At 36.5% G+C, this 13790-nt stretch overlaps 1 protein-coding gene across 1 annotated transcript; it reads right to left on the bottom strand.

Annotated features, from left to right (window-relative positions):
- Positions 1 to 287: 287 nt before the first annotated feature.
- LOC113271573 (V-type proton ATPase subunit C-like) lies at positions 288 to 4237 on the bottom strand. Its single transcript, XM_026521469.1, has 11 exons — positions 3962 to 4237; positions 3785 to 3853; positions 3573 to 3700; positions 3378 to 3477; positions 2848 to 2915; positions 2205 to 2346; positions 1852 to 1968; positions 1549 to 1674; positions 1354 to 1437; positions 1192 to 1271; positions 288 to 746 (listed from the first exon to the last, which is right to left on the bottom strand). The coding sequence occupies exons 1-11, from the start codon at positions 4073 to 4075 to the stop codon at positions 647 to 649; spliced, it is 1128 nt and encodes a 375-aa protein (XP_026377254.1). The 5' UTR covers positions 4076 to 4237; the 3' UTR covers positions 288 to 646.
- Between the last annotated feature and the right edge of the window lie 9553 nt (positions 4238 to 13790).

The raw sequence follows: 13790 nt of genomic DNA on the forward strand, positions 1-13790 counted from the left end.
CACTAGTTATTCTTGATTCGTTTGATTTCTGGATTTGCATATGCAGTTATTCTTAATTTGTATGGTTTCTGGATTTGCACTTCTGCACACAGAGATGCAAACCATCTAGCTGACTCCCTAGCCAAGTTTACAAGAAATCGTTCGGTTTGTTTCAATTGGTTCAATAATGGGCCTGACTGGATTAGTACTCTAGTACATCAGGACAAAAACAATGAAATAGAATCTTCCTTGAAAGATCTAAACAAACGGTTCTCCATAAGATTTTTATTTTTACATTTAAAAATAAGTTGCAAGTAAAACCACATTCATTCATAATTTAGTAAGAATTCTAAATAAACACAACATATGGATCAACCACAACAGATGGCCTCGAGCCTTCTACAATTCAAATAGTGTAAAGGTTCTGTTTACGCATAGACTGCATTTAAGTTTACAAAACTCAGGTAACATAAATAGGTCAAGGTGGTATAAAAACACCTCAAAAAGGTCCCATATAAACTCAAAAGAGATAATAAACAAAGAATTGGGTGACAATTTAGTCTAATATACAGTGTTTCAATCCCTCATCAGATTTTATTGCAGGCTAATAAATAATCCTCTAATATGGGATCTGAACAAATGGAGAGACGGTGCAGCTCAATTTAAATTAAATGAAATTGATTGTGAAGGACACGTACGGATGAGTATCTGCATCTCCTCCTAGACCAGCCATCCCCCCGGATTCATCTTCAGATTTCCAGTAGCCACTGCATAAATAAATTTTTCAAGCAAGAAAATGAGTGATCAAACCAAGTTAAATATGATTAAAAAAAACCAAGTTAAAGGATAAAAAAATTTTTGTTAAAACATCGGTTTATATTTATCTGTAACTGTATGGTGACAGGGTACTATTTTAAAATAGGGATAAATCTAACATCAAGTACGTAAGTTGCTATACTCTTACGGGACCAAGTATAATCAAAAATTATGTCATGGTTTTGGACTATGAGGATCATCTAATTTGTTTATTGTTTCTTCAGGATCTAGTATACAGGACCAATCAAATTGTCTTGTCAACTCACATGTCCCCATGCAAACGAGCAGGAAAGATTATTTCTTCCTTGTTTTCCTCGAGTATTCTTTCATAGTAGTTGTTGTGAAGGCTTTAGAAAAAATTGATTCGATCGTACAGGAAGACACTTGTACACATACCTGTTTCGGCTGTCACACAACCCTTCAAGGATAGACCGTACTTTCTTCTCACTTTTCATTGATGGGGCCAATACTGCTGCCTGCAATGTACCCCAGATCTCAGCTAGGTGTAAAGCGTGAATCGGTTCATGAATACTGAAGAAGATTAAAGAGATCACTTACCAAGAAATTAGGTGGTAATCCATATCTTAGAATGCTTTCAGCGAAGGTACGGACAGCACAGAAGTGCATCCAGGAGCTAAAAACCTGCAGGATAGAAGCATCGCAAAAAATTACTTGATTTGACGCATTATTTCTTCGCTAAGACCAAGCTATAACACTTGAAAGATGTAGGAAAGAACAAAAAACACAACAAACCTCTCCATAACTAGTGTAACACCATTGTAAAAGTGAGCTTCTCAAGCTTTCCTGATCTTGAACCAATCTTTCTAATTCACTTTTCCGACTCTCTTGAGCTTCTGGACTATATTCGAAATCACGAATCTGAATAACAAGAACCGCATGAGAACACCAAGAGGATAAGAAATTATCAGGAAAGAGATTATCTAGAAAATGCTTCCATTACTTTTTCCACCATCAGGCCGAATAAGGACCAATACAGACGTTTGGGTATATAACATGATAAAATATCAGACTAATGATAACCTAAAACAAACTCACTTGAAAACCTTTCTCGCGTGCACTTGTTTTGAAGTTATCAGCCACACGAGCAAAGAGTGTTACAGTGAAAAGAGCATATTCATTGTCCTCGTGCAACTTCTTGGAGGACCTTGGAACCTGAAACAGAATTAGTGAAAAGGAATGAGGAACAGTATCGCACAACATCAAATTAATTTGAACATCTCATATAGCCAGAACATGCGCACACCAAAATGAGAAAATACAGAGTAGACAAGCTTTATTAGTGGGAAATACATCTAGAACTCAGTAGTGAAACCAAAGATTTGATACAGTTCCAATCCAGAAAGGTTGAGAATTTACTTGGAAATTGGTTTAGAAAGAGGATAGCTTACCACATAGGTAGTCATAGTTTCATAATTTGCCTCCCATTCCTTTTGAGAGTACTTGGGAACCACTGCAAGGAGTGTGACTAAATGTTCTGATATGACAATGTCCTCTGGTTTCACCAAATTGGAAAGATCACGCACAGCTAAACTGTAATACGCAAGAGACAAATCATCAAACTAGATTCTACAACAAAAGCCTATGTTCCATGTCCCATCTATTAGAGCATCAATGGTGTATGGGGTTCTCAAAGTATGGATGACACATCAGAAAATGACTAAAGTAGGCTATTTTCACTAGGCTATTATTCGAAAAAGTACAGTCAAATGAAACCAAACATTTTACTGTTTTAGAGACTCACATTCATAATTTGATTAATTTCGAATCGGAACTTTCCTAGTATATCTCTAAAATACAAGTTAAAGAGATTAAACAAGAAAATTATGTTTTTCCTTTTCTAATCTTACGAACTTTTCTGATGTGCGCCTATATTTTACAGCTACCATACTCCACTGGAGATGCTTTTAGCACTCAAATGAAGAAGCATTAAAAATACAAATTTAAAGTTCAAACACACATAACACTCCAGTACTCGACTAATGGATCTAAGGTGGGGGTTATGTGGGATAGCCATTAACCAGTTGCTCATACCTTCCACTTTGCTTTCTGTTAATCACATTAAGTTGACTGCGCACATTGCTGTACTCGGCAACACGCACCTGGCAAAAGTTAGTCAGAAAAGAAAGTTCAAATCCAACAAAATATGAGACTTTAATCCAAGTTAGAGAAGCAACAAACAATCTCCACAACTAAATAGTTGCCGCATTCCTTATGTTTTTAAAGCAATTTGATTCAGTGATGTAAACTGACACATCAAGAATCATTGTTGAGCCTTGTACTTAAATTGCTAGCTATCCAGTTTCGATATTAGAGAAAACCTCGTAATGCAACACAGTTACAACCGATCAATTCCTATCTAAAATTATTTACCAACTCTGCAGGAACCCAAACTTATCGCCAGTTCAACTAACAATACAACAGTGTTCGGCCGGATACTATCTAAGCTTCAAGAACAAAAAACGATTACTCCGAACAATCATTCAGAGTACTAGCTGAGTCAATGCACAAAACAACTATACCAAACAATGCTACAAATTAGAATGAAAACCATCTGTAGTTACCTTAAGATCATCCTCGATCTTGGCAACTTGAACATGAATACCGTCAACAATCTCCCTCAAAGGTGACATTGTAGGATACTTAGCTTCATCCCAAGCAAATCTACAAATCATCAAACCAAAGAACTTATAACACTTTCTCAACAAAACTCAACCTCATCATAGCTCAACAGATCAAACAAATTGTACAATATTTACCTAGTAAGATAAGAATCAACTGGAACTCCATCGACAGTCAATCCACTACTTTCAACACCAGAAACTCTTTCTAGTTCCTCGATCTGTCTTCTTATTTTATGTGAAACTCCTTCCACAAAATTATTTGACTATACAACATTCAAACAAAAACAAACTAAGAAATAATTCTCAAAAAGCTCGCCAAAATTGATCCAATTTGATTCAAACCATACCTTAGTAAGATCATCACTCAGAGAAAGAAGAGAATCAAGAGTTCCAACACGTAGATCAGGTGTATTAAACTGCGTCAACAAAATCAAGATCACCGTAAAATACATCGAAAATTTATCGAAATTGAATTCAGATCTGAAAAACGAGAGGCTAATTTAGCATTAGGGTTAGTTAGTTACCCTATACAGAGGAGTATCGAATGAATTTTTAGAGATCGATTCTTGTAGACGACTCCATAGTGTTGAAGATGATGATTGAACGGGAAGAGATACTACCCAATATCTCGTCGCCATTAATTTACAAAACCACGGATAAGACTTTCTCTATGAAGAATGTCTTTGTTTCTCTCTCTCGCTCGAATGATTTTCTTTTTTCTGGTAAAAACAGTTGAAGCAATGAGGGAGAAGATCGTATGTCTTCTACTGAACCCCAAAATTTTGCAGCACTGGAAAACAAAAACCACTTAAAAAATCAAATAAATAAAAATTAACTACTCGGTGACCCGCAATACACAAAAAATTGTAATACTCCGTAACAATACTTGCTCTTACACCATATCAACCTCACCCGTTCCGACCTTTACCCACGATGCAACACCGGCTTAGAATCAACCAGTGCCCAGTGGCAATGGCTGGATATATGCTCATTCATCGCCCAGTGGCAATGGCTACTTGGATCAACCTGTCCTGCCGCATATCAACAAACTAAATCGGGATAATAACCAACCAATTACCCTAACTCCTCAAACAATCATATCACAAATTGTATAAGGATCTGTCTCCGATTTTCGCATTACATCTTTCTATTTTCTTCTTTAATCACTTTGGACAACCAGAAATGAGCTTGTTTTCAGAAAAACTCACTCACCTCCTAAAGACATACTAGTGAGATCTTTAAAACAACAACAAGAATTTGAATAGAAAAAAGAAAGAAAAGATAACCCCACCAATTCTTCTTGGGGAACCACCATCCAGGATTGCTTCAAGCATCGTCAGAACAACGACAACCATATCAGTAGGATGGAACAGGACAATAGAAAATTGATTAAAATAAACACTGATGGGGCTGCTAGGGGCCGCCCATGAATTGCAGGAGCATGGTTCATTTGTAGGGATACTGATGCCCAAACTGTGACGACTCTTGTGCAACCTATAGGAATCACTATTTCTCTCAGAGAATCTCATGCGCTTCATGAAGCTCGTATTTCAAAAATGGTTGCAGAAATAAAACAAAGAATGCAATAAATTTCTTTTTGCACCGTACAACACAATTATCGAGAAGGAAATCAAGCGGCAAATGATCTAGCAAACTATGCAGCGAACGAAATCCAAGCGGAAAAATTTCGACCACAATATGGAACCAGGCAATCCCACCTTCTATTACTCAGATCCTCTTAAGTGACTCTCTGGTAACACATTCCTTAGTGTGATCACAATTTAGTTCCCCTTGAGGGCTTGGATAGTTGATCAGAAAGGTATCTTCTCGGTTAAATCTGCGCGAAATTTGATTTGTAAGATGTATAATTTTTAAGCAGGATCAAATCTTATCTGGCGAACCACGAATCACCCAGCCTTAGCTGCTCAAAATTGGAAGTTACTCAGAGTAGACTGTTGTGCCACTCTCGACAAAGTTCAGGGAAGATTACAAATTTCGTTGGCTAATCGGTGTGCAGTTTGCGGATCTAGGGAAGATTCTTTGAAGCACATTTTTTGGGATTGCAGTTTGGCCCAACAAGTTTGGGTATTTATTGCTGGTGTTTTTAATATGCAACCTGTACACAACTTTATTGATTGTTACAAGGTGGCAAATGGAAGAAGTCGTATGATAAAGGGTTTGTGGCTGGTTGTTATTATGGCTATTAGATCAAGTCTTTGGAATCTGCAAAACAAAGTAATTTTTGATGGTGCTCTGGTGAAATTATACAAGCTCAAATCTAAAGTTCACCAACAGATTCATGAAAAAAAGATCCAAAAGTTTTATGTTCGATACAACTGGAGACTTAAGGATTTTAAACTATTTTAGAGTGGAGCATCGGAAGATTAAGCAATCAATTCGTGTTGAATATTTTTGGACTGCTCCGGAAGAAGATGAGTTGTTGATTTGTTGTGATGAAGCGACTAAAGAAAATTATGGTGTAGCGGGTGCTGAAATTATTTCTAGAAACTCTTCTTGTGATTGTTTGGGTATTGTGAGTATTGGCTTGGGGAAAACTTCTAATTTTCTGGCTTTCAGCAATAACTTATGGGCTTGATTGGGCAACTCAGTTCAGGATCAGTCGTATTAAGGTACGACCAGACTTATGCAGCACAATTTCATCTTGCAAAAATAAGTGTTTTTCCTTGGTGTATTCGGCAAAGGTGGTTTGCAGCTTGTGCCAACTATGATGCTATTGCTTTTGAGCATGTGTATATGGAAGTTAATTTCACGGCATGTAACTTGGATAATAGAGGTCGCAATCTGAAACTATGGGAAATAATGAGTTATATTGGCAGGCCAAACTTCACTATCGTAAGTTTTTGGGGCGGTTGTGGCCTCTTTTCTTGCTTCTTTCTTATGTATTTATCTTGTAGTTATGATTTCCTTTCAATTCAATTTTTTAACTTACCAAAAATAAAAAATTAATGATGTAAAATACCAGCTACGAGACCATATTGGGATTCATAAACTCCGACAAAGAATGGGAAATTTAAAGGCAGCATATCAGAATTGGTTGATGTCAAACATAATCAAAGGTTGATTAATGATACAGCCGAAGCTAAATTTTGTAAGGATTTGTGGAGTTTAAATACTCTTCCAAGAGTCGAACACTTTTTTTTTGGAAGTGCTCTTTAGACACTGTGCCTTTTAGTGAATGAATGGTAAAAGTAGTAAGATATACATGAGACATCTGCAAAATATAAAAACAGGACATTGAGACTATAAAGCATATTCTCTAGGAGTGCCCTTTTTCTACACAGTATAGATTTCAGTATCAAGTGCATGTATAATTCTACTGAATAGTAGTATCGTTGTGCTCAATTAGATAAAGAGATGGTTTAAAAATAATATATGCAGCTTAGATGAAGACTGGATAGTGAAGATGCAAACACATCCTGGGAAATCTGGAAAGCCATATGTGGATGTGTGTTTCAAGACAACAAGCCAAGTCCAATTGATGTGGTTTAAACCATGCAAAATTTAAACTCGTCAACAGGAAAAGAAATGAAGAGGTAAAATTGTTCTGTAACTGCTAACCATTAAGCAGTATCTCGTGATTCTGGAATTGGACAAATACTGGGTGATATAACAAGCCAAGTACACTTATGGAAATGAATATCCGAGGGCTGAATAAGATGAATAGTTAGTATTCTACAAGCTATGAAGTGGGCCGAGGAGCTTGAACTAGAACATGTCTGTTTCGAGATAGATGCGCAACTTGTAGCTGATGCAGTCAATGTTCAAAAGGTAGCGTGGAAGAATCAAATCTAATCTGAATAGTTATCTATTATAAACCTGCAATAAGACAGCTGATAAAGTATATAAACATACTAGGATTTTTAAGGTTTCTAAAGTCTAGATCTCTTATCTTCCAAGTTTTATTGCTTCTGCAATATTGGATGATGCAAACAATATAGTTCTTACTGCTTTTGAATTGAAGTTTTTCTTAGTATCTGAAAAAACGGGGGTATAACGACCACACCCAATAATTTGTTCGGCAATCTATATGAATGATAAGTGCATAATTTACAATACTTTTGTTATCAATTCCATGCTTGTATTTTCTATATTTCTTGTTATATACCTTTTATTATTGTTGTTCTCTTTTGTTTGTCTTATTTAGGTAGAATCATCCAAAAGGAGCGAAAAGAGTGCTAAAGCGGACATAAACGTGAGCTTGGACTAAGGACCAGAAGTAACTCAACCAAATTCAGGAGTATTCAACTCTATATTTTAGAGAACGAAGATATAAAAAGAAAGCAAAAAGAATGAGGTCATTCCGAGTTCGTATGCAAAAGTTGTGGGAAAAACCGTATGGATCAAATAAGGCCCAATTCCTATCTACGTGTGTGACCAAGTACCACGATCGGTCACACCCTCCAAGAAGTGAGTTATGAAGTATTTCCAAACCCAAATATTCTTTGGGATACAAAAGGATACTTAAATACATTTTCAAGAAGAGTTCGAAGTACCAAACAGAGATTTTATCAAAAGATACAGAAGTGGAGACAAGAAGACAAGGAGCGAAAGCTTGGGTTTTGAGTTTCTCCATTACCGAAACTATTTATCTTTGATTTTATCATATGTATATCATGGGTTTCACTAAATCCATGAGTAGATAAACTACTATTTGATTGAGGATGAATTATAAGTTTTAAACATGATTTGATTTAATATATGAATCTATTTTGATTTCTTCATATGATTATCGTTTGTTTCCACTATGATCAATATTTATGTTTGATTGATTGGTTGATTTAGGAGGCCTATTAAACTGATCCCTTGATTGATCTATTGCTAGTAACGGGTTAGGATATCCGTAGTTGTTGAATAACCCTTACACAAGTAGAAAACGTGAGACCTTGCAGAGGGATTTTGTGGAGCAATCGCGTGTAGAAACAATACTACTAAGTGAACCGATCGTTCCGAGTTTAATTGTTAGGATCAAACCTAGATTCATAAACCCTAAAGCATTCGATTGAGTTACATCTTGTAAGCGTACCTCAAGGTAGCTCAGACGGATAGAATCCGATAGCTAAGCGTACCTGTTATTCGGTGATATTAGGAGTCTTGGAGGTAGCTAAGCGTACCTGTTACCCTACGGTTGGTGATAATCTATGATTAATAACGAATAGATAACATTAATTTTTGATGAATGTTTAGTAACGAAGAAGGATTCCTCGATCATACTCCTCATCCTTGATTACATATTAATTTTTTTGCTTTGTTATTTACTTTTCTTTATTTGTAACCTACAAACAACACCCCTCATTTGTGAAATTTGACAACTGAAAACTCTCTGCTCTTCGTGGGAACGATCCTTGCTTCCATTATATTACCAGTTAATTGTATGGAAATAAGTGATTTAATTTGTTGCGCTCAAGACACGCACCAAATTTTGGCGCCACTGCGGGGGAGCAGTTGGTAGATTTTTGTTGTTATTTATTTTATTGTATAAATTTTGCTTTATTATAGTGGCTATTATTTTTCGTTTAATTTTTGTTTATCTATTTGTTTTTATATTTTTATTTGTTTTTAGTTTTTGATATTGTTTTCTAGATTATTTGATTTCAGGTACCTTAAACTCTGGCACCAAAACAGTGGGATTACCCTAGGTGTGGCATTCAAACTCGTAGGGGTACTGTGCTACAAGCACATCAGCAGTCGCAACAAGATCCGCTGTTAGAAGAAATGGTGAACGAAAATCCTCCACCTCCGGAGAAGAAGTTGAGAGAATTGACATCTCCATACTTAGATTCGCAACCATTGTGTATTACCCTCACCGACACAGTGGAACTAAAGGCGAATTTGCTTCACCACCTAACAAAGTTCAACGGACTTCCAGGCGAATATCCGAACCGATATCTTACAGTATTTGAAAATGTGATGAAAAGTCTACGGCAGGGTACCGAAGACAAAGAAATGGCTATGTTGCAAGCTTTCCTATTCTTATTTTTATACCAAGCGGATTTGTGGTTATATTATCTTCCTTCTGGAAATATTACAACTTGGTCCGACATGAAGAAAATATTCTTAAAGAAGTATTTTCCTGCTTCTAAAGCTGCATCAATCCGCAAGGAAATCAGTGGTATTATGCAGATTACAGGAGAAAATCTTTATGAATATTGGGAAAGTTACAAAAGGTTGTTGTCAAGCTGCCCGCACCACGACATCACTCCAGCACTCACCATTCAATACTTTTATGAAGGGTTACTTCCAAAACAGAGGTGTTTCACTGATGCAACATCAGGTGGTGCACTCAGTAAAAATACATTCTCACAAGCAACTAGTTTGATTGAGAGTATGGCTTCAAATGCACAACAGTTTTATACCAGAGACGACTCAAATATCAGAAGAGTTAGTGAAATGGGAGGATCTTCACAATCAGAGCGGCGATTGAACAATATAGAGAAGGTAGCACAACGAATGGATGCAATTAGGTGAATGTTGTGTTCCCTAATCAAAGGATAAGGTATGATCCCTACTCTAATACTTATAACCCTGGTTGGAAAGATCACCCAAATTTCAGTTATGCAAGTAAGCAAGCTGCAGTTCCTAACCCCTATGCGGGGCAAAGTGGTTTTCAACAACCACAATCTCAACCTCAACCAAAGAGTCAAAACCTTAATATTGATGATAAATTGGATGCTATGATGCAAGGAATAACATCCTTGTTTCAAAAAAATCAGCAGAAAACCGATTCTTCTATTAAGGATTTGCAAAATCAGGTAGGACATATGGCTACAGAAATGAATTTATTGAAGGCTCAGGTATTCTCTAAACTTCCATCTCAACCTCTTGTTAATCCAATTGAGCATGTTAATGCGGTTATGTTCAGAAGTGGGAAGCAGCTAGAGCCAAATTAGCAGAGGCAGATTGTCGATGACTTAAATCAGGAAGAAGAGGCGCAAACCGAGCCTCAGGAAAAGCCAATTCCATACGGCAACCTAAGGTTTTGGTTCCAACACATGTTACACCACCTTCTTTTCCGAGTCATTTTGCCTATTCCAAAAAGAAATATCAAGACAAAGAGCTTTTGGACATCTTCAACAAATTGGAAATAAATATTCCACTTATTGAGTCCATGAAAACGGCCACAGGTGGGCCAAATTTTTGAAGGAGTTGTGCACTAAAAAGAAAAAGCTGATCGGTAATGAGTGTGGGGAGAATGCTTCGGCGTTTCTTCAAAAGAAACTCCCACCTAAATTAAAAGATCCCGGTATCTTTACTATACCATGCACAATTTGTAAAACCAGGTTTACACGATCTTTGTTAGATTTAGGGGCATCTGTTAATGTTATGCCTGCTTCAATTTATGATTTTCTTAATCTTGGTCCTCTCAAGGAGACTCGTGTAGTTCTTCAACTTGATGACCGATCTAATGTTTACCATAAAGGGGTTGTTGAGAATGTCTTGGTGCAGGTGAATGAGTTAATCTTTCCAGTAGACTTCTATGTTCTATACATGAGTGATGAGAACTCATCAAAGTCTACACCATTATTGTTGGGTAGACCATTTATGAGCACTGCTGGAACGAAGATTGATGTCCAACAAGGTACCTTGACCATGGAGTTCGATGGAAAAGTTGTACGCTTTAATATATTTGAGGATATGAAGTATCCAAGTGATGCGACCTCTTGCGTTTCATCTGAAATCGTGGAAGTAGGATAAAGAGTAGCCGAAATATCAAGTCGGGTTGACAACATTAAACCAAGCGCTAAATGGGAGGCAACCCACCGGTTTTGTATCTCTATACCTTTTGTTTTTCTTTTCGTTTGATTTTTATTTGTTTTTATAGTTTTCATATCATATCTTGCATTCCAATCTTAAATTGTTACAAAGTCCTATATATTTAATGAAATTTTTTGACGGAAAGCTATTTTTCGTCAGAAAATTCTGACTGCGCACTTGTTGCGAAAACATCTCTCGAGACTTTATTCGGAGTCCGATTTGAGTGTTTGACCCCAAATTTTAAATAGGACAGACTCATCTTTCTTTTACAAAAAGAAAGATGAGTCAGTCCAAAGAAAATATGAATTCGGAGTCTGTTAAGTTGGACCGATTGGCCTGGACATTTGAGTTTTGGTAATTTTTCAGAACTTTTTCAGATTGCGTGTTAGTCAGTCCGGAGGCTATAACTGTCAGACCATTTATCTAAACACTATGCCCTTATGAAAAATTATATAAAAGACATAGTCGAACAACTTTCATCAAGGAAGGTTTGCCAAAATCCTTACCGTATTGTACAACTTTTAAGTTTTCCAGGATGTTGCGTCAGAAAATCAGAAATTTCGATTTTTGAACGTTGAAGAAACTGTAGAGTTTAAGTGTGGGGGAGTAGTTAAGCATGTTTGGGAAGTATACTATTATTAGTATTCACTTTTGCATCTTTTAATATATTGCCCTTTCCTTGTCAAAAAAAGTATTCACTTTTTGCAGGATATTTTTAGTATTTTATATACTTTATAAAAAATAAATAGAACTCTATAATTTGTCTTGGACTTTTGAAACTTCATCTCTTTGAGGTTTTTGAGCTAACTAAGATGACACCAAATCTGCCTTCGGGGCTGATAATTTCGATAATTTTGGCTGTATAATTTATTATCCTATCCGAGAAAACTCTGTTGCTAGAAATAACATGATAGTCGTTGAAAACATCAATACAAGAACTTGTGCATGCATTACTCGTAAGTCGTATTCTATCAATACTGAATCACCTTATTTTTATTTTTGTAGTATATGTTTCTTTTAGTGATTTTGTGGGACTCTAGTACTGCCATGAATGTTATCGCGAGGAAAAATTGTTGGTTGAGATAGAAGATGAAAACACGAGGGTATCCAAATATACCTCAATCTAAAACTTTTTCACCTATAACAGGGGGTAGTCAAACAAGATTTATATGGACTTTCGGAGATTTGTAATTTGAGTGACTCCCAGAGATTCTCTGAAAATCTAGAGACTCCTAGTGATTCTCTGAGAGTATTTTAGAGAGTCTTTGTGACTTATAGACACAAAAAATGAGATTTGCAAAGAGTCTCTGTGATTTATAGAGACAAAAAATGTATAATATCCCATAAAAAAATTAAAACGTCTATCAATTTTTTATTATCCATGTTATAATGTTTATAACAGTACCATGAATACCTAATCAAATATGTGTCCATTGTCAAAATAATAAATCTCATTGTTGTCATATGCCTTAATTTTCATTTTCTTTGTCCCCCTAGTCCCACATTTTATTTGCTATACTATCTCGCCACATTTTATTTTCCATAGGTTAATTTTAGCATTATATGGAACTGTTTGAGGGTGAAAAAGTTTCTGCTGATCTTGGTAATTTTGAGTGTGTGGGTGAGAAACGACTCTAAACCATAAACAATGTACTGCAAGGGAGTACTTTGAATCCAAAGATCAATTTGTACGAATCCGTCCTAAACCAAGAAATGACCGTTCCGGACTTGCTTCGATCACAGAGTGAAGGAGAAGGGTTGGTCTAGGGAGGGAAGCGAAGAGAGTGTTGAAATAAAAATAGTTGATTCGGGAAGAGTAGTTGTTTGACGACTTGTATCAGAAAGTGGAAAGCTAACAGATGGGAAAGCTAACAAGTGATTTCCGAGTGTTGTATTCTCCTGATCAAAACTTGTCATTTGGTGGAAATAGGTGAGACCTATTTATATAAGTCGCAACGAAACGTACCCTGGTCTCGTAAGAAGTGGAAACGGTTGAGTAAATGGAAGAAAGCGGTAACGGGTAACGCCTGGAATTGATGTTTCCATAATGAAGGAAACGTTTCACCATTACTTCTTGTATTTAATAACCACCTCACTCTTATGACGCTTTCTTGTAACGGGCGTAGTGTACACCGCACACTGTAAACCGCCAGACCAATACCCTGATGAGCATCCCCCAGTTTGTGACATGTTTTGATGTCTCGAGTGTTTTGTGTAGCATGTTGCTATTGTTTGGCAAGTTGAGCTTGGGAGGCTTGCCGGCTCGGTGGTGACCTTCGACGGTCGAGATTTTGCATCTTGAGAGGAAAGGTAGTCGTTGATTGTTGCAACCTTCCGTTTTGGCAGCCAGCGGCATGAAGGCATGGCCGTCATGGATTTGGCATGGTGATGTGATTTGTACATAGTGGTAAAAGTGGTTCGATTCTCAGACTTGTGAAGGATATTAATTAGACTTAAATTCTAATATTAAAATAGAAAACTTACTAAAAATTATAGGAAACTCAATCAAAGATGATATTAATACTAAAATAAACACTGAGGCTAAGATTCCACTATTTTCCAAGTTCAAAGTGATTAAAC

This window comes from Papaver somniferum, chromosome 4, assembly GCF_003573695.1.
Source record: "Papaver somniferum cultivar HN1 chromosome 4, ASM357369v1, whole genome shotgun sequence".
Classification (NCBI taxonomy): domain Eukaryota; kingdom Viridiplantae; phylum Streptophyta; class Magnoliopsida; order Ranunculales; family Papaveraceae; genus Papaver; species Papaver somniferum.

Coding starts and splice junctions, on each gene's coding strand:
- LOC113271573 (XM_026521469.1), bottom strand. CDS start 4,075: ATGGCGACGAGATATTGGGTAGTATCTCTTCCCGTTCAATCATCATCT. Junction 1,969..2,204: donor AAACTATGACTACCTATGTG/GTAAGCTATCCT, acceptor ATTCTGTTTCAG/GTTCCAAGGTCCTCCAAGAA. Junction 1,675..1,851: donor CACGCGAGAAAGGTTTTCAA/GTGAGTTTGTTT, acceptor CTTGTTATTCAG/ATTCGTGATTTCGAATATAG.